The sequence below is a fragment of the Phragmites australis genome, chromosome 20, assembly GCF_958298935.1.
Source record: "Phragmites australis chromosome 20, lpPhrAust1.1, whole genome shotgun sequence".
Classification (NCBI taxonomy): domain Eukaryota; kingdom Viridiplantae; phylum Streptophyta; class Magnoliopsida; order Poales; family Poaceae; genus Phragmites; species Phragmites australis.
The window spans coordinates 6,369,417-6,391,034 of record NC_084940.1 but is presented as its reverse complement, the minus strand read 5'-3'; the positions used below and the strand labels follow the sequence as shown (position 1 = coordinate 6,391,034).

General features: G+C 52.6%; 2 protein-coding genes across 2 annotated transcripts; both read left to right on the top strand.

The window, feature by feature from the left end:
* Positions 1–4,088: 4,088 nt before the first annotated feature.
* Positions 4,089–5,780, top strand: LOC133901953 (aspartic proteinase nepenthesin-1-like). Its single transcript, XM_062343510.1, has one exon. It carries the CDS (start codon positions 4,107–4,109, stop codon positions 5,442–5,444), a length of 1,338 nt encoding a protein of 445 aa, XP_062199494.1. The 5' UTR covers positions 4,089–4,106; the 3' UTR covers positions 5,445–5,780.
* Positions 5,781–19,896: 14,116 nt separating this feature from the next.
* Positions 19,897–21,554, top strand: LOC133902030 (F-box protein At5g07610-like). Its single transcript, XM_062343601.1, has one exon. The coding sequence runs from the start codon at positions 20,098–20,100 to the stop codon at positions 21,268–21,270; it is 1,173 nt and encodes a 390-aa protein (XP_062199585.1). The 5' UTR covers positions 19,897–20,097; the 3' UTR covers positions 21,271–21,554.
* Positions 21,555–21,618: the final 64 nt, after the last annotated feature.

Sequence of the window (21,618 nt, the reverse complement as noted above, 5' to 3'; positions counted from 1 at the left end):
GTCTTTGCGCTGCCGCCACCGGGTCGCCTCTTGACTTGTCATCACCTTTTTGCCTTGACTTGACCAACACCATCTTCATCACCTTTTCTTCCCATCATGTTTTCTTGCACCCTCCATGTGAGCGATGCGGATCGCCCATGACTCCACCTGGGCTCGCACGGTCTGTCGGCACCAAGCTTCCACTTATCCTTCACCACCTTGCCGTTGACCGCCATCTCGCATCCATACACCGACACATCATGAGCCAAGAAACAAGTCTCTCCGCCATCCTCCATTTTCACTCTCGGTTAGCCATAAAGATAATGAAACACAATTAAAACATGCTATGCACAACCGAAAGCTCCAAATCAATAATTTCATCAATCACATATCATCAACAACACAATTCTCCCTTGTGTTCTCATATGCACCGGACGTGGAGGAGGTATTAAAAATATGTTTACCAACTAGAGGCTCCAATGATTTTGTAGCTTTGGCATTATGAAAAGTCGATTTTCTCTGTGAGAAGTGCGTATAAATTGGGTTTTCATCTTCAATATGGTGATGACATGGGGTGCATCCAGTTTGGCACCTAATGGATACCACTCGCTATGGAAGGGCATATGGCAAGTTTTTGTTCTCCTAGTATGGGTGTAATCGATCAGATACGGACGGATATCACTGATCCTATATCATATCTTATATTTTTTTCATCAGAACCAAAGCTAGACACTGATGGTATCAAATACATATACGGATGCGGACAGTCTCGGTCATGAATACGGATCGATACAGATCGAATATGTGACGAGTCAGATGCAGACTATGTCGGTCATGAATATTTATTCGGATATTGAGTAAAATCAACAACCATATATATCGTATATGTTATGATTGTTCAGTCATTCCACATATCCAAAACTCAACTGCATTATAGGTCTAACAAACAAATCATCAATATACTCCCATGAAAAAAGTTATGTTAGAGCGAAATCGGAGAAGTTACAAGCATACAATATACTGGCTGAAGCTTATATTAATTATTTGAACATATTAATAATTTCAAATGTAAAAAGTATCAATTACAAACTTGTAGATCTCATCGAGAGTTACAATTTTTATATAAGGATCATCTCCATCTGATTTTGTATGAAAAATTTACAAGCTCTATAAGATAGGCTCAGATAGTTATCGGATAGTCTTTAGATATATCCGATTTTATTCTCGAATATTTAATTTTCGACGGATACTTGTCTCTCCGCATCCGAATCCGATATTCGATACAATTATCTGAGATCTAATCTGATATCCAAAATTTGTTATAATATCCGATATCCAAGATCCGAATAGTATCTAAAATGGCTCAAGTAATCGGGCGGGCGGAGAAAATCCTTCTGTTTTCACCCGAACCCCTAGAGTCAAAACTTCTGCGTGTCGTGTGGCTTCAGGATCTCTTCCCAAAAAGCTAAACAAGGCACGCTGAAATATAGAACCGGTTTTTACATGTGATATCTGTGGAATGGTGGGTGAATCTGAATTTCATGCTCTCGTTCTTTGCTCTTATACAACTTATTTCAGAGAAGCGATGACGGAGTATTGGGATTTACCGAATGAAACATGCTTCGCATACACAGGCCCGGACTGGCTATTGTTGTTGCTAGCTGAGTGTTCATGGATCAAAAAACCATGGTATTGATGTTGTTCTGGCGGACATGGTTTATTAGAAATCAACTCACGCGTGAAGAGCCAAAGAATTCAATTGTTCAGTGTATTCAGAAGCTATGTATCAAAACTGTATAATATCTGCCAAAATGGCTTGCAAGCACGCAGTAAAGGTAAAATGATTTGTGGTCAACGAACTGGTGGACCGTGTGGTAATTCACTAGGTAATGTACGCTCCAAATCAAGATGGGAAGCTCCGTCCCAAGGTTGAGTAAAGGTGAACGTGGATGCAGCGTTTTTCAAGGAAACAAACATTGTTGCACGAGATGAAAGGGGGGAGTGTTATTTTCTTCTAGACGAGTCATGTTCAACTGCGCAGATGCTGAGGAAGTTGAATTGTTAGCGTGCCGTGAGGTTGTTAACCTTGCAATTAGTGGCTATCCTTCCTGTAATTTTAGAATCTGAGTGCCAAACAATCTGCTGGGCCCTCAAATCTAAGGAAGTTTTAAGATGACGGCTCCCTATGCTGCTACGGGAAGTTAAACTGCTCCATGATGAGCTTCGTGAGGTTGAGATTAAACATTGTAGTAGATGTTAAAATAGGGTTGCTCATGTTCTTGCTAAGAGCGTATGTCATTGCATTTTTTTTAATAGTGGGACCTATTTCTATAGTTTTTATTAGAGACAGATCGTACGAGAGGCCGGATACCTCCCTATGACTTTGCCACCGGGCTGGGAGCCATTGCGCATCTTTGTGAGTGCTGACAAGATGAGGCCTGCCGTCTGGCCCTGATATTGTCCTTCTGTAATCGCGCATCTTGTGAGCGTTGAGTGTACCCCTAAACGTGGGTTAATAAATCTCATCTCAGTTAGAAAAAAAAGCTGAAAAATGGGAAGCGCAGTAGCGCGACCGATGCATCAGTTTGTTACTTGGCTAATCAATGGGAAGCTGATGGCCTGATAGGACAGCAGAAATCTTTGGGTTCCAAATTCTTATCAACACTGCCTTTTTCCAGAAAAGCAGGGAGACTCGATAAGCCCTACGTCACATCAGTTCATGCGTCGATAGTCCTGATGGATTCCCTTTTTACTTAAAGTTTCATGATGATTCAGTTTACTGATCATGGATTCGAACAAAATTCATCGGTGAACCTTGTGTTTTCACGATGTTTTTGGACCTGCGCTTGTCTCTTTCTCTGCAGGACTTTCAACAACGCACGCGCGCGTATATTCTCGGCGTCCCTGTTGTAATGTAACAGCCTTTGCGACCTCCACTTTTTGCTGACAAAAAGATTGTTCCTCATGTCGTGCCCCTTTTGAACGTTCCTGATCTTTCCTTTTTGTGAAGACTGAAGACCATATCCGATGGCCAGTCTTAAATCTCTCGCTGCACTGCACACACCGTGTACCGCACGTGCGTAGTGACAAACCGTCCAAATTGCGCACGTGTGAAGTGGCACATTTGCATTGGCGTCACATCGTACCAACCAACATTCCATTATGCAAAGGCAGGCATAATTCTGTGGCAACCCGAAGTAGCTAGTGATGCGGATGAAATTGACCGGCATTTGCGGAGGTATGACACACATGCTTTGTTCAGTGCTGTACTGCTTTAGTTCAGCAGAATACATGGCCCCCGATTAACCTGAATATGTCATCTCTCCGCTTAGTTTACTCGATCCCACGATGATCACACGAAGTGGATGTACGTCCGAACGGTGATTTACATAAGCAAATTTTATAGGACTCAGTTCTTAAAAAAACTATATCTCATATAATGATATGTGTTCACTCTATCTCCCTCCTTTTCAGCTAAACTATTAAATCACGGGATGTATAGTATTAATATGGTCTCATGAGGGTCTTTTTAAATCAGGTCCTACCGAATTTGCTTCTGTGATTTGCCCCGCGAAGGAATCTCACTAGCACCTTGTAATACCATCTTCTAATGGGTTGCTCTGCTCTGCTCTGATGCCTTAGTTAATTTACTTGCCGTCTTGGTGAAACCACGCTTCGATTAGGTCCAGATTAGATCCGCAAATCGAGACTCAGATGGTTAGAATACTTGATCCTGCAGGAGCCCGGCAGCGCTGATAGGTTCGGACCTCTTTTCACCGGCAGGCACATATGTGAAGATTCACCTCAGAATTCGGCGGTCACATCAAGAGTTGTAGCCATGGTCGATTGCCCTCGCGCAGCTGGTGAGTTACAGGTCGCCAACTTTTCCTCGCCACAGAGCGGTGTGCCCCAAGAGCATTCCCGACTTTGGTGCTAAAACCACCATGGACAAACGAATATTGCTTGCCCGTTGCTTTCATGCACACCTTGCGTCGATGCGTGCCTGCACCAAGACGGTGCAAGAATATCGTGTGTGCCGGCCGCGTGCGGCATCCCCGGCCACGTATATATAGGTCGCTTCGGGTGAGAAAACTAGCAGTGATACGGGACCGATTAGGGAGCTAAACATGAAGCAGAGATTGCTAGTGCTCGTGCTCGTGATATCGTCGGTGTACGCTTCTCCGGCCGCCTCGGCGTTCGCTGGAGATGTCCGTGTCGCGCTAAAGCATGTCGACGCCGGGAAGCAGCTGTCCAGGTCCGAGCTCATCCGGCGCGCCATGCAGCGGAGCAAGGCGAGGGCGGCCGCGCTCTCCGTGGTGAGGAACGGCGGCGGCACGCGGTTCTCTGGCGAGAGCGGGCAGAAGCAGCCTGGTGGCATGCCGGTGCGCCCGTCAGGGGACCTCGAGTACGTGCTCGACCTCGCCATCGGCACGCCGCCGCAGCCCGTCTCGGCGTTGCTAGACACCGGCAGCGACCTCATCTGGACGCAGTGTGCGCCGTGCGCCAACTGCCTTGCGCAGCCGGACCCGCTGTTCGCGCCGGGAGAGTCGGCGTCGTACGAGCCCATGCGGTGCTCCGGGCAGCTCTGCTCCGACATTCTGCACCACAGCTGCCAGAGGCCGGACACGTGTACCTACCGGTACACCTACGGCGACGGGACGATGACCATGGGCGTCTACGCCACCGAGCGGTTCACGTTCACGTCGTCGTCCGGCGAGAAGCTAAACGTCCCGCTCGGGTTCGGCTGCGGCTCGATGAACGTCGGCAGTCTGAACAACGGCTCCGGCATCGTGGGCTTCGGCCGGGACCCGCTCTCGCTGGTGTCCCAGCTCTCCATCCGCCGCTTCTCCTACTGCCTCACGCCCTACACCAGCGGCAGGAAGAGCACCCTCCTGTTTGGCTCCCTCTCCGACGGCGTCTACGGCGACGCCACCGGCCCCGTACAGACCACGGCGCTCCTGCAGAGCCCTCAGAACCCGACCTTCTACTACGTCCACGTCACCGGCGTGACGGTCGGAACGAGGCGGCTGCGGATACCGGAGTCGGCGTTCGCGCTCAGGCCCGACGGCTCGGGCGGGGTGATCGTCGACTCCGGCACGGCGCTCACGCTGCTCCCGCGGGCGGTGCTCGCAGTGGTAGTGCGAGCTTTCTGGGTGCAGCTGAGGCTGCCGTTCGCGAACGGCAGCAGCCCCGACGACGGCGTGTGCTTTCTGGTGCCGGGGGGCCGGAGGCGCGCGTCGTCGCAGGTGGCGGTCCCGAGTGTGGTGTTCCACTTCCAGGGCGCGGACCTCGACCTGCCGCGGCGCAACTACGTCCTGGACGACCACAAGAACGGCCGCCTATGCCTCCTCCTGGCGGACTCAGGCGACGACGGCTCGACGATAGGCAACCTGGTGCAACAGGACATGCGCGTGTTGTACGATCTGGAGGCCGAGACCTTGTCATTCGCTCCGGCGCAGTGCTGACGCGCGCGCAAGGAGCAGCGGAGCGTGGTGTTGAGGATGCATGCGGAGTCAGTGTACGTGTGTTGACCATGCAGCAAATGCAAGTCAGCAATAAATGATTTATGGGTAGCCCGTACCCACTACTCTTCGGCCTGGCCCAATTTAGGTTCTATGTTCAGATGAAAGTGCCAGGTGCTTCTCTACTTGGGCTGAAATTGCGGCCCTGATGCATTTCGTGGCGTATTTTTTTTCCTACTGATCTTCTCCCGAAAAAGGAAGTGAAAATACGATTTTAGTGATGGAGGGGGGCTTCCTCAATGTTGTGATCTCATGCTCTCATCAAATAAGTTCCCTAGGGGCAGCTATGTATATATGCACTTGTTTGGACATGAGAGAAAACACTCTAAACATGTTTTGGGTTTGCTTTTTCTGGGAAGCGGAAGCAAAATTAATCCCATGATATACAAATAAGTGACATTCTGGACATACCTCCAAAACACAACTCAAACCATTAGTTTTTCTTGTGACATACTTATGAAACTGACGAGGAATATTTAGTTAATAATTTATATATTATTAGAAATATTGTATTATTCAAGGATGGAATCTCCATAGTATATGTGTCTAGCTCTCAAGCCATCCTAGTCAGCACGACACAAACTCGTCCTACAAGGGCAAGTTCTATTTGTACTCGGAAATAATCTCCCAATAAAGAAACAAGTGCCTCGGATACCCCAAAAGATACAGATCAAGTCGACTATGCTCGGACTCCGAGTAGGATACGACCTCGCTCCGCTTGACTATATAACCAAAGCACAAGGTACGATCAAGACAACTCAATTAAAGTTAGCTCAACTCTACGAGATCTAGCATTCAAGCTTCGGAGAACCCCTCAACAAGCTCGAAAGACTCGTCGATTAGCTTAGAGTTTAGATATAGACACCTTACATTAAAATCCTCAATTCAAGTAGTTAATACAAGGACCAAGGTAACGCACATGACGTATGACTATTATACTTCGAGAGGCATGAACATGTCTACATCACATGTCCTTTTATTTACGATCTACAATCAGCAGCTGCCAGCCAGGTGATCCCTACCCCATACAAATATTGCATCATTGTTTTACTAAATCTCAACAAAAAAGTGTCCAAGATTTTAAGATAACCCATCATGTATATTGATACCTTACTATGTAGTTATCCTTTATAGACATTCTGCATGCCTCATGCACCACAAATGTTAGTTAAATTCAAAAGGATTTTAGGGAAAAATAGTCACAACATATATTAATCTAATACAGATAGAGGAAGAAGCCTGTTGGAGGGTCGCCATCAAGGACCCCCAACGCCCCCTTGCCGCCTCAGAGCATGGGCGCGCGCCCTATCACGTCCCCTCCCCCACTATCATGGGGAAGCGGAACCACTCTCCACAACCCTCTAATACCAACGCGTCATGTGTCCCACTACCGCCCGACCAAACATGACTACATCACTAACCTCAGACTACATTTAATGTTCTCTCTCGCAGGTACTGTTAGGCATTCTGCCTAACCACTAGACCGACACTTCCTAACTCGAAACCGCCGGAGGGATGAGGGCCCATGGTCACAGAGCTGAGGATCGTCGAAGGCCCTGCTTCGAGTACCACGGGGACAACCGCACCACTGGCCATCCTGGTGAGAGGCTACTATTGGGGGTCACCATCAAGGACCCCCGATGCCCCCTTGGCTTCACCAGTCTAGGTCCAAGAACCATCGGGCTCAGGACCCCTCCAGGACCCATGGCTCCGGAGGGGTCTCGGAGAACATGCCTTCGAGGCCCTCTGACCCCTGAAGCCATCAGCCCTTCAGAAAGATCAACCAGGTGGGGGCCCGCAAGTCGCCCCCCCCCCCCACTTGCGGCAAATGACCGGCATTTAATATCAGTCAAGTAGTGGCTACCTGACATACTGACGCAAGTAGTGGCCACCTAACAAGCTAGTGCAGTGCGGCACTAGAATAGATGACTAGCCACTAGGACAACCGCCTCACCAGCCGTAGCTATGAATTACAGGGCTGTCCATACACCCTGTGATACAGTAAAGAACTTATATCCCTATCAGCCTCATATGGGCATATTTGTACATTCACACTATGAATATCAATATAAATACAGACCTTTGGCTACCAAGCCAAAGGGGCAGATTTCCCTGAAAATGCATAGTATTCTATCCATATTCACTTCTCCTCCAAGCTTGAGTCATTCCAGTGAATTGGCTCTCGCCGCACTTTGTTCGTGGAATATATTTTCTTTCCCCAATAGCTGGCATCGTCCGTGGCAAGCGGATACACCTAGAAACACTAGGAAAGATAGGATGCTACCAAAGAAGAAGATGGTCAGGGCGACGGCCCAGGCGGCTAACTCCCCGGCCACGTCGATGCAATAGTCCACACGGCTGCCACGACCAAACTCACGCTACATCGATACCAGGCCCTCAGCTGGCCGAAATGAGAGCCCCGTGGCCACCGGCGACTCGGCCATGACCCTGCCTATGACTGATGCTAGGGACCTCATCGTTCAGAGGCCCTTCAGCGGTAGTAAGGAGCGGGCCTCGCTGTGCCCCGGGGGCTGCGGGTGACGCCGCAGCCGTACAAGCCATTGCGGCCGGTCGGTAGGCGCACGTGGTGGCCTTCCAGGCTCAGCTAGAGGGGCTGCAGGCGGCCCTGCGGGAAACACAACCGCCTACTGACATGACCATTGTGGCGCCTATAATGGTCAACGCTGCATTAGCCCAGGCTCTGGGGACCAGCGAGGGCTTTGTCGTCATGACGCATCAGCATCGCGTGCCATCAGCGATTGACCAACATGCAGCGGAGCCTCAGGCCTGTCGGCGCAAAGCTTCGCTCATCAACTCTGGCTGCCCCCTCCAGGCAAACCTGCAGGCCATACCCTTCTCAGATGGGTTCCAAACCCCCAAGCTGCCTAAATGTAAAGGTGATTCAGACCTAGAGGAGTTCACTCGCGAATACACCCTTGCAATCGAAGCCAACAGAGGTGGGCAGGCCACCATGGCCAAGTGATTTCCTCTCGCTCTGGAAGGAGTAGCCTTCCGATGGTTCTAGGCGCTAGAACCCGGGTCTATTTACGCCTGGGTCTTGCTCAGGGACACCTTTTGCAATAACTTCCATGGTACCTTCCTCGAGTCGGTGACCTCTGGGAGCTTGTATGCCATTAAGTAACAGCCCAGTGTGACCCTCTGGCAGTACTTCAGAAGGTTCACCCAAACTAAGGCCCAAGTAAAGAGCATTTTGGAGTCATTGGTCATTGACGCCGCTACCCAAGGTTTGGCCACCAGGCCTCTCCTCGATCCACCACGGCGATGCCCGGTATGCTCAGTAAGCGCCCTCATCTGCAAATTTGAGGAATACGCATGTGCGGAGGAGGAGCGGCTCCGTTGGGAGACTATGCATATCACTACAAACCCCTGCGTCGAGCCCGAGAAGCCCACCTCTCAAGCAGGGTCCTCGCATGCCCCGCCATATTCATCGATAAAAAGGGGCTCCGAGGAAGCCGAGGGCTTCAGGGTGCGTAGACCCCGGCAAAACAATGGCGTGGCATACACAACATCAAGACCGAGGGGCTCCGAGCTCGTCCTGTTCTAGGGGGCATGGTCGAGGGCGCTACAGAGCCTTCCCCGAGCGGTAGCGTGCCCAAGGTCGATAGCTAGAAAAAGGAACGAGCCTACAACACTGAAGATTGCTGGACCCTTATCACCTTTCGAGAGGAGTACCTTGAGAAGTAGGCAGCACACACGGTAGGGGACCAGGCCGGCGACAAGCAGAGCAGAGGCCGTAGGCTAGCAACAGGCCGCTAGCTCTACCCCCCCCCCCCCCGGTTAGCTCTACCTCTACCACCGCTGCTACCCACCGTGAAGCACGTCGACAAGGGGACCATGCTAGGCGGGTGGTCCTGGCCATAACAAGAGGAGGACCCTCCGATGGCTCCTCAAAGTGGCAGTGGAGGGATTATGCACGTGGGATCAACCATGTTGGGGCCACTAGCATCCACCACAGAGTTCCTAGATGGGATGAAGCCCTTGTAACCTTCTCCCACGATAACTCTATGGGAGTAACCTTCTCCCATACCGACACGCTGGTCATCACGGCCAACATCGCTGAAATTGAAGTCAGAGGGCGCTGATCGACAGAGGAAGCTCAGCAGTATCCTCTTCGTACACACCTTGGATCAGCTCCGCATACTGCGTAGCCAGCTCTCTTTAGCCCGGTGTCCCCTTCAAGGGTTCAACGGGGCTCCCCTCGATGCCCTGGGCCAGATAGAGCTACCTATTGCCTTTTGCGAAGGTTCCACTATGCGGACTAAGATAATCACCTTTGACATCATGGACATGCCCTACACATACAACATCATCCTAGGCCAGGGAACTCTGAACATGTTCAGAGCAGTCTCTTATCACAATTACCTTTGCATGAAGATACCTAGGCCCCACGGGCTGATCTTCATGCATGGCAATCAAAATTTGGCTAGGCGCATCGAGTATGGGCACCTCGCCCCTCTCTACAGCTGCCACATGAATAACGTGGTTGAAGGCCCTCTTAAAGACCCCTCCTCAGCATGCCTCGAACATCGGGTTCCTCTAAAGCCTTAGCTGGAGGGGGACGTCAAGCACGTCCCATTGGGAGTAGGGAACCCCAACCGAGCGTTCCAAATCGGGGTAGACCTCATTTCGAAGCAGGAAGCCCAGCTCATAGCCATCCTAAGAGACAACTCTGATGTATTTGCATGGTCTCCACATGACCTCCCCGGAGTCGATCACCACATCATTGAGCATGCCCTCCTGATCGACCCGCAGGCTTGACCTGTACAACAGGGGCTTTGCAAGCTGTCCACCGATCAAGAGGAGGCCGCAAAGGAGGAGGTCTGGAAGCTATTGGAGGCAAACATCATCCGGGAGGTCATCCATTCGGAGTGGCTACTAAATATGGTCCTAGTCAAAAAGCCTTATGGTAAATGACACATGTGCATCGATTTCACGATGCTCAACAAAGCCTGCCCACGAGACCCATACCCGCTCCCTCGCATAGACCAACTAGTTGACTCCACCGCTGGCTGTGAGTTGCTCAACTTCCAGGACGCGTACTCCGGATACCACCAGGTTTGGATGATCATTGAGGATGAGGGCAAGACCAGCTTCATTACCCCCTTCGGAGTGTACTGCTATGTCTGGACGTCTTTTGGCCTCTAAAATATCGGAGCTATCTTCTCCCATCTAGTACGGAATATCCTGAAACAATAGTTAGGTCACAACGTGGAGGCCTATGTCGACGACATAGTCATTAAAAACAAGCTTGAAGCCACCCACGTTACGGACCTACAGGAAAACTTCAACAACCTCCGGGTCGCTGGCATGTGGCTTAACCCAGAGAAGTGCATCTTCAGTGCTAAAGCTGGAAAATTATTTGGGTACCTTGTCTCCAGGCGTGGCATCGAGGCAAACCCTGGCAAAATTTGAGCCATCACAAAGATGCCACCCCCACCATCGAAGGGGGTCCAGCGCCTGGCCGGTCACCTGGCAGCCCTCAGCCATTTCCTTGCCAAGTCCGTCGAGCACAACCTTTCGTTCTTCAAAATGTTGAGGGGCTTTGGGCCATTCACGTGGACAAAGGAGTGTTAGGACGCCTTCGAGGCCCTCAAGGCCCACCTCTCCAACCTCAAGACACTTGTTATACCCCTTCCTGGCGAGGGGCTCCTCCTATACCTATCCGCCTCTACCTCCACTGTAAGTGTCGTACTCGTATGAGAGGAAGAGAAGGAAGGCTGCTCCAATCAAAAGGCAGTTTACTACATTTTAGAGGCCCTAGCCGAGGCCAAGACGCACTACACATAGCTCAAAAATGTGGCATATGCACTTTTGATGACCTCCTACAAGCTCGGGCACTACTTCCTCGCCCACGACATCACTGTGCCAACCTCATACCCACTGGGCGACATGTTTCGCAATTGAGAGGCGACTGGACGCATAGGCAAATGGGCAGTGGAGCTTGCACCCTTTGCAATGCAGTTCGTGGCCCGTACGGCCATCAAGTCGCAGGTCCTGGCTGACTTCATCACCGAATGAACTCCCTCGTCCGCAAGGCCCATGGAGACCCCTCCCCAAGATATATGAACGATATACATCGACGGAACATACAGGTACAATAGCGCAGGGGCCGAAGCCATCCTCATCTACCTGACTGGCCAGCAGGCAGCATTCACAACCCTCTTGGAGTTCAAGACAACGAACAACATTGCCGAGTACGAGGTTGTCCTCCTGGGGCTCCACAAGGCTCGGGCCTTAGGGGCACCAGGATAATTATCAAAACAGAATCATAGGTTGTTGCCAGGCATATTGATAAGAGCTTCTAGGTCTGGCATCCAGAGCTATCGAAGCCATTCGCAAGGTCAAAAGATTTTTCCAACGCATCTCAGAGCGAAGCATACCCCGCACGGACAACCACCAGGCAGACACTCTGGTGAAGGCCGCTACCGAAAGAGGAGTCCTCCCTTCGGGGGCCTTCTTCATAATCCTCCACAAGTCAGCAACGGGTACCTCTGATGAGGTCGCCGCCACTATCCTACCCATCGGGGCTTCTAATTGGAGCCCCCCCCCCCCTCTCCTAATTCCTAAAGGGAACGGAGGAGCCTGATGACCCGATCGAGCTCCGTCATATTAAACAGCGTGTCAGGGGCTACCTCCTGCTTGATGGAGCCCTTTACAAGACTAGAGTTTGTAACCCCTCCTCTGTTGTGTCACCAAGGAGCAGGGGGCGACCTAATAAGAGAGGTTCGTGAGGGGCTCTGTGGCAACCACCTCACGCCCTGTGCCCTCACAGGCAAAGCGCTCTGCCACGGGCTATATTGGCCTACTATCATGACTGATGCCAAGGAACTCGTTCGCACCTACCAAGGATGCCAGTGGATGGGACGCCGAAGCCACCGTCCTCCAGCCCCGCTGCAGCTAATCGCTCCTGTCTGGCCCCTTCCCCGCTGGGGGATGGACTTAATCGGGCCATTCCCTTGCACTAAAGGGAAACTTAGGTATGCGACCGTGGCCTTGGAGTACTTCTCCAAATGGATCGAGGTCGAGCCCCTCACGGCAATCACATCCAAGAATATCCAGAAATTCTTCTGGAGAAACATCATGTGCTACTTTAGTATCCCACGGCACCTCACCATAGACAACGGGACGTAGGTTGACTCCGGTCCTTTCCGGGAGTTATGCGTCGACCTCGGCATCGAGATGTGCTTCGCCGTGGTTCGTCACTCGCAATCCAACGGGGTGGTCGAGCGTGCCAATGGTAACATCCTTTCAAGACTAAATCAACATCTCATCGGTCTCACTAAAGGCCTATGGGTTGAAGAGCTCCCAAAAGTATTGTGGTCCCTCCGCACTACGGTCACCCATCCCACCGGGTTTACTCCCTTTCGTCTCTTGTCCGACGATGAAACCATGACTTCGGCAAAAATCAAGGGACGCTCCCTCCGGATTCACTTGTCAGAGAATACCGGAGAAAGAGAAGTATCCCTCGACCATGTAGAGGGTACAAGGCTTCATACCGTCTAGAACCTCGACCGCTACATCGTTGAAACCAAGGCTAGGTACAATCCTAAGGTCACGTCATGAACCTTTAAACCAGAGATCTAGTCCTCCGACACGTGATGACTCCAGAAAACTTCGGAACAAATGAGAAGGCTCCTACCTCATCCTCGTGTCCAAAAGGCCAGGCTTCTATCGCTTGGCAGACACAGACGGGGCCCCCTCGGCCACACATGGAATGCGGAATCACTCTGTAAATACTACATGTAAAATGGGGAGCTAACGGAACCTTGCCAAGGTATCAGTTAGTAGAAGAGCGTCTGAAAAAAAATAGACAACAACGATCGCTATAAGATAACAAAAGTTCCATTACAAATCATTCAACCAACGGGTCTTACATCCAAAAGGGGCTCACACACGGAGGGCACCCCTCTAAGCTCCAGGCCTCACAAGCAACCCAAAACACAAAAACACAAAAAAAAACCTAACAGACTACGAGGCCCTAGGGCCGACGTAGGCGCTTCAGACGCGGCACTCTGCCTCAGAGACTAATACAGTAGTGGGCACCATCGGAGGATGAGGAAGAACTAGGGGTCACCTCCATCGCCTCCTCATCTTCCTTCTCCTCCTCGTCAATCTCCTTCTCTAGGAGATTTCAGTCAGTCTCCTCTTCATTATTGGAGATGTTGACGATCTCAACTGCAGCAACCGCTCAATCAGAGATCGAACTGGAGCAACAGGAGGTGGTCCCCGCTGCAGAGATGGCAGCATGATGGTGGCTGGCTCCAATCCAGCAAGCAAGCCCCTAAGATCTCTCACCCTTGGCGGCAGCACGGCCAGCGGGACTGGTGCCGACATCAATGACGGTTCGCCCAAAGTGGAAGATGACACCATACGAGAGAGAAGCTAGGTCGCAAGAAGAAATCTTGTCCCGCTCAAAGGCAACCAGTTCGAAATGCAAGGAATGACTTATAAAGATAGGTTGTGACAACTCTCATTCCACCTCAGGTGCACACGACCACACAAATGCCCCAGTTTTTGCGCACACATCCTGTAAAAGTTATTGCCCAAATTACTTTCAATGCATGTAAGGGCAGCAGGTGCAAGACCCCAGGAGTTAAACATAGATGATTCCCCAAGCGTAACCTCAACCTGTGGCATGGTCAAATGACGTACAGGGCCCACAATGAGTTGGCTCGCATATCAGACCAATTCTGCTAGAGTCAGGCACACTGCCTTCATTGCGCGCCATCATGACGCTATGCCAGAAAAAGAGGAGAAGATCTCACCACTGCAGGGCTCCGGACAACCCTGCCTCCATCGAGCCTTGCTGCGGCCATCATCAAGGAGGTTGTCGGAGGATGAACTCCACAAGCGGGGATCCGGAGGGACCCCCTTTGAGATTCGGCAGGGGGGATGATTCTGAATCTACCTCATATGTGAATTAAATGAGAGTAAATGAGATGCAGGTGGGATGGATGATCGGATACTAGTGGAAATAAATGCTCAAGGGATTTTAGACAGGTTCGGGCCGCACGGAGCGTAATACCCTACTCCTATGTGTATGCTATAAATGCTCTGGAAATGCCTCTCTGAGGATCTCTTGTGTTACAAGGGTTTTTATCTAAGTCTAGAGCTTCGTGTGTCTTGTTCTTCGTCTGTTGAGCTTCTTGAACTTCTGTGTTGGAGAACCTGTTCGACCTCTGTCGACCTGAAGCTCCTTCGGGGAGCCCGCCCCTTCTTATACCCCGTCGGGGAGGCCTAGCGTGCCCAGAAAGGAGGGCGAGAGTTCCAAGGCGCTATAAATGGAAAGCAACCATCATGGGCTGCAGCTTGACGTTACGGGGGGTTGAAAATGCACCCCCGTCCGGTCATGTCGTCATCATCTCGCTTTTCAGCGGGTGCAGCAGGGGGACCCACCAGGCAGCCACCGAGCAACCCCGCATGCCCGTCCGATCAGAGCGAGCTTGACACAGCAGAGCAGGAAGTGATATGCCTCGAGCCCTACGTCGATATCCCGAGGTGCGCTAAATGACGCGCGATGGGACCCGCCGCATTAAATGTTCCCACGCCTCCCTGTCAGGCAGTGGCAGGGACTAACAGCAGGCGTGGGGGAGTGGTTGGAAGTGACAGGCCATGCTCCCTCTTAAATGCAGCATTGGGCCTCTCACCAATTGACACATCATCGCTGAGCCCTTGTGGGGACTACCGGCGAAGGACTTCTCAGGTCCTCGGGGAACTGTGAGTGCTCGGGGACTACTGTTTATAGCCCCGAGCACTCTCTCCCGGATATACCTTTTCTTGGTCCTCGGGGAACTCGGGCACTCGGGGACCACTGTTCATAGCCCCAAGCGTCCTCTCCCAGAACTGTGTCTGCTTGGGTCATCAGGGAACTCGGGTACTCGGGGATCACTGTTCATGGCCCCGAGCGCCCTCTCCTAGAACTTGTACTTCTCAGGTCCTCGGGGAACTCAGGTACTCGGGGACAACTGTTCATAGCCCCGAGCATCCTCTCCCGGAACTTGGTCTTCTCGAACCTCGGGGAGATAATCCTCAAGGGAGGGCACCACGTGGCACTCTGCTGTCCTGGCCTCGGGACTCGGGGACCCCTGGTTCCCATGTCACCGACAGAGGCCCAATTCGTGAAAGGTACTCCCACCCATCGCCCCTTTCAAAGTTCAGCATCGCTGCTTACCTTCAACCTTTACATGATGTACGAAAGCTCTTAGTGTGGCATGTGTTAAGAATAGTCATCCGACCTAGCTATATCTTCTACTACCATTAGCTATTTGCAGATAACAGTAGACATCAAAACTATGTTATATCTTTGCTCAAAATAATGCCACATACAGCATAAAAGGCACCAAAACCCTCCACCACCCAAAGGCATCAGCCCTGATCGTGTTGAGGTCCAAAAACCCTCCGTCACCCCGAAGGCATCAACCTTAGTCGCATTGAGGTCCTAAACCCTCTGCCACTCTGAAGGCATCAGCCTCGGTCGCATCGAGGTCCTAAAACCCTCCGTCACCCAAAAACATCAGCCTCAGTCGTGGCGAGGTCCTAAACCCTCCGCCACACCAAAGGTATTAGCCTCGATCACGTCGAGGTCCTAAAACCCTCCACCGCCCGAAAGAATTAGCCCTGGTTGTGTCAAGGTTCTAAAAACCCTCTGCCACCTCGAAGGCATCAGCCTCGATCGCAATGTGGTCCTAAATCATTCTGCACCTAGTACACCTAAATGTTCCTATAATCACACCCTCCGATCGCTAACGGCAGCATGGTGCGAGGGGGCTGGGAAAGGGGAAAACTTCCGGAGCATAGGTGCGAGTAAAGACAAGCACTAAAATCAACACATTACTTATTACTCATGTATCATATGTACAGAAGTTACACTCGGCGATATGCCATACAGTCAATCTATGCCTAGCAAACGCGCTAGGCCACCACGCCTCCCTGAAGTACGACGAGATGAGGAGGACTAGCCCCAACTTCCGGAGCCACCACCTCCACTGGAAGACCAATATCGATGCACGGAGCGATGATGCGGGTACTCCGGGCGCAAAGGCCTGCTAAAAATAGAATCCCCTCGAACCCGAGGAGCTGAGGGTTCCATCTGGAAAGGGCACGAGTCAAAGGCCATAAAATTCGGCTCCTCATCTACCTCCGCATCCTCTTCCTTGACTCAGGCCATTACGTCCACAAGGATGTTCGATGGCATCAACCCGTTAGTGCTACAAGGGAAAACAAAAGACTAGGACTCCTTCGGTCCAGCAGCCTCGAAGGTCGTCCACCACTCGTCTACCCCTACAAAACTCGGGCCAGCCTCCGAAGAAGAAGCGGAAGGGTCCCCCAGCTCCTCCTTCACCAAGACATCAGCAGCCACCTTTGGGTCCATGTGTCCTTGGGAATCGTGAGGAAGGATGAAGCTCTCCCATCACGTGAAGGTTCGCACATGCCCGAAGGATCCAGACGTGTTAGGCCCTTCTTTAGAGGTGGCAGCTAGAGCATCGGGGGCGTTTCCTATTACTCTGGATCCTAAATTCATTCCGTGTTCCCCTTCTAACTTACCTACTACTGTACCAGCGTGGATATGATCTCCCCCAGACATACGCAATGCCGAACCTGAAGGTGTGAATCCTGCCCAAAGGTATGCGAGGACAACACATAGATAAATACACAAAGCGCAAAATAAGCATGGGCTCACCAAAGAGTGGAGGGCAGAGTCATAATACATAAAAAAAAGGAGTGTCAGGCTAACACACTGAATCTCCGGTCTCCCACAAAAGAAGAAGAGAAACAAAAAAAAAGCCTACTAAGGACTACACCTCTGAAGGTTGATCCTGCGAAGCATCGTCCTCGCACGGTGACTGTCCCTATGGAGCGATGTTCGAATGAGGAGGCCGCCCAGGTGGTGGTAGTGCACCGAAGGAGACATCTAGGCACGGAACCTAAACTCTTGAACTCGAAGTCCCTGGGACACTGGAATTCACGCGCTCTGACATGAAATGCAGTGTCGCAGGTTGCCTGTGCCTCACCCATACTCCCAGGTGAAAGCCGTCCAAGGCGGTGCGAATCTGCCCCGAGGGTGCCTAGGGCCGAACGTCCTCAATCGTGAAGCCTAGGGCTGAACTAATGGGCCCCTGCTAGATGTAGAAGCGCCAAGGCCACCCGGACACTCGAGCTGGCATAAGCCTCGGCAGCGTTGGCCATCGCCCCTGTCGCGAACCGGAGCCAATGGAGCGTCCGGACCAGGACATCCGGTCTAGAGGCCAACGATGGGCCCTTCGCTTCGAGGGTGGTTAGAGCACTATCGGTGGCATGAGCCACCTTTGTAGCGTGCTCCACCAGCCCTTGGCACTCTGCTCGTAGGACATTCTCCGCCACCCGTGTCGCCCTCAGCTCTTGTTGAGTTGTGGCCAACACTACTCGGAGGTCCCAAGCGCCGCCTTCGGCAGCCACACGGGCTGTGTTGGCCTCATTAACAACCTCCATCACGACCCAGTGGGCTTCGGTAGCCTCCCGCATTGCGACCTCTGCATGCTCCTGTCGTGCTATCTCCTATAATAAGAAAGCCTTTGTACACTCCCATCGCGTCGTCTCCTCCTTCAGGGAACCCTCTGTGCGCTCCTGGCGTGCCATATCACCCTGCAGATGACCCTCCGCCAAATCCGCTCACTTCGTGGCCTCCTCCAGGGTGCTTCGAAGTGTCGCCACTTTCTCTCGTGCGGTGCCTTGGGCTACTGCGTGGGCTTGGAGCTGTGAGTAGCTCAGTGCTTTCACTAGCAACAGTTGCTGCGATATGCAGGAAAGGACGGATGAGACGACGATCTGAGGGTCGAGGCTAAAAAAACCTACCTCCTAGGGATACATGCTAGGCCGCTGCCTTTAGACACGCCCCCACCTCCTCCGAGCGCCTCCGAGCAAGAGATGCTCTGATCTCTCCGCTCCCTAGGAAAAGTACTCAACGCCTCCGGGCAGAGGGTGAAGTCGTCGGGAGTCAGGGCCTCGAAGCCCAAGCTCCTCCTCAAGAGAGCTAGGGTGCTCACCACGCAGGGCCCGGCTCCCACTACGCCAGCCACAAGGTTCAGGCTGTGGCCCTATGAGGGGCCCTGAGGCGTCAAAACCTCCGCTTCCGGAGTGGCAGTCAGGAAAACCGCCAAAACGATCGTCAAGCCTTCCGAGGGTGCCACGACCTCGAGAGAGGAGGCTGAGGCTGGCTCTGATTCAGCTGCCTCTGAAAACCAGAAGCAATACGAAGGTCAGGATACTCAAGCACTGAAGCATTGAGATAACAAGTAGGGACCAGCAAAGGTCTTACATGTGCCTCCAGTGGCTACATCCGCGGGGCCCGTGACGTCCACGTAAGCAAAGAGATCAACAAGATCCCACACCATCGAGTTACCCAGGGACACCTCGCTCCCTCCTCCAACCTGGCCACGGTCGGTCAGGACTGGAGGGGCCAGGGCCTCCCCGATGTCGTCACCCTCGGACTGGGCCTCGTCCTCAGTAGCACCGCCTATGGACCTGGCATCTGCCACATGCCTCTGGTGCTTCGCCCCATCAAACACACCCTTGGACGACTCGGCCGTCGAGCTGGCACACGAGCCTGTGGGGCTGGGTGGAGTCCAAGCCTAGCGTAGAATCATCGAAGTCACAGAGCTTGTGGCACGGCCATACTTCCCGTGGCCCGAGGATCCGCCAGAGCGAGCCACACCAGAGACGCCAGTCCGAGACGGGAGCAGATCGATTATGTCACTCCCAGCTCCCCACTAGCTCCAGGCACTGGTCCCACTCTGTGACGGAGGGCTAGCCCAGCAATTTCTCCACAATCTTGGTCGCTCGATCCAGTGGGATGCAACTCTCTGAAAGAAAATTGTGTCTTACGTTTGCGGATTCGAAGCTAGACAACGAAGACTCACCAGAACTTAGGGTGGGCCCAGAATACGCGTTCGTCTCACCTTCCCCACCATTGGGAGGCAAATTACTTAATGTTTTACTTTAATGTGGTGAGAGTTTCAACTTTAACTTTTCTACTTAACGTGGAGTAGTTTAGCTTAAAAGTACATGCACAAATTGAATTTTTTTCAGAACATCTTATACCAGCTTGATATACAAACTCAAAAATTATGCAAACTAGTTACTCCTAATAGACGGGCACTTCTTCCTCTTCCTCCACTTCGGATTGATCCAAAACGAGGCCGGGAAACACCGATGATGACGCCATTAATGAGAATAGCAATTTTGTGCTCACTCTACTTCCTATTACGTGTCATGGAGACTATATATAAGGACGCATCGGTTTTGGCCGCTAGAGCACCTTTGGAACGTAACAATTTCGCTAGAAGAACGTTACAAGCAACCTAGAGACTAGGAGCCAAACCGGGAACAGCTCAACCCAACAACCTCTCGTCAGCAAACAGCTGCATGCAACAGGCGGCTTGGCAGTTGGGGCCTTGGTGGGTGGGCGCCGGTCTTCCTGGCTGCTTCTGCGTCAGCCGCCCGCGTTTCCCGCACCGCGCCAGTGACATGTGCCGCCGCCTATATCATCGCCCCGTTCACTGTGGCCCCCTTCGTGACACTCGTGCACTCACGGATCGGGATGGAAGGCGACGAGCGCGACGCCGGCGGCCGCGAGCTGAACGCCGCCGCGGCCAGCTTCACCGAGGACCTCGTGTTGGAGATCCTGTCATGGCTGCCCGCCAAGGCGCTCCACCGCTTCAAGTGCGTCTCCCGGCAGTGGTTCGGCCTCATCTCGAACCCCGACCACCGCACGAAGCTGGACCAGACCCTCGCCGGCTTCTTCTACATCGGATACACCTGCGGCGGCCCCAAGGACATCCCGGTAAAGTCCCTCCGCTTCAGCAGCGCGCGCGCGGGCCCGGGTGGCCCGCCGCCCCTGATCGATCCCTCCGTCCTCTCGGCCCCTCGCTTTTGCGAGAACGTCCACCGCGTCGACTGCAGCAACGGCCTCCTCCTCCGCTGCTGGAAGCCCGGGGCGCGGAACGGGTTCTGCTACGCCGTGTGCAACCCCGCCACCGATGAGTGGGCCGCCTTGCCCGACTCCCCGACCTGCGGCGCGGGGTGCTGCACCGTCCGCCTGGCATTCGACCCCGCCGCCTCCCCACGCGTCTTCCGCGTCTTCGAGTTCGCGAGCGGCGCCGGCCCGCGCGGGCGCACCACCACGGTGGAGATCTACTCGTCGGAGACGGGGGCCTGGACCCACAGGGAGTGCGGGTGGGAGAACGGCGCCGGGGTCACCCTGCGGGATGAGTCGAGCAGCGTCTTCTTCGATGGCATGCTGCGCCTGGCCCCTATCAACCCCGTGATCGTGGCTGTGGACGGCGACGGGAAGACGTGGACGAGCGCCCCCAAGCCGTCGGACCCAGACGACGACGGCTTCCTCGGTGGCCCGGCGCCTGGGTTCATCGCCCAGTCCCAGGGCCGCCTCCATTTCCTCAACACACTGGAGTACGACCACATGAAATTGTGCGTCTGGGAGCTCGACGACAGTGGCGTCTGGGCCAAGAAGCACAGCGTCAACCTCCGGGAGCTGTTTGCTGGGAGGTGGGACTACAGGGTCGGGCTCAAGTACAGCGTCATTGGGATCCATCCAGACTGCAACATCGTCTACTTCCTCCAGGGGGAGAACCATACACTGGTGTCCTACGCCATGGCTCGCGGCGAAGGCTGCGTAATTCGTGATCTTGGGTACACCAACTACGTGCCATATCTCCCGTATGTCCCCTTGTTCTCGGTCTCGCTAGCGCTCTAGCGCATGAGATGAGAAGAGCTGAGAGTGTTACTTCCAGCTTGCTTAATCCATAGTGGTGATTTCGCAATGGTCGGGTATTCGACCTGGATGATATGGATGTCTGTTACTCAGCTCTAGCTATGGAGTAAAGACTTGGGTATCGTTTTGAATCTGTTGTTCCTTTTGGTTGCACTCAGAGTCTCAGATGCATATCTGCTTGTGTTTCTGATTAGTGTGGTCGGTTCTTGTAAAAATAAAATCATGTAAGCTGGTTTTGCACTGGCTAATAATTCAGTGAACTTTGTTACTCCAATTGTTTTGTTTACTGATTTCTGTATATGTTTGCTAAGTTCATATTTATGATTATTA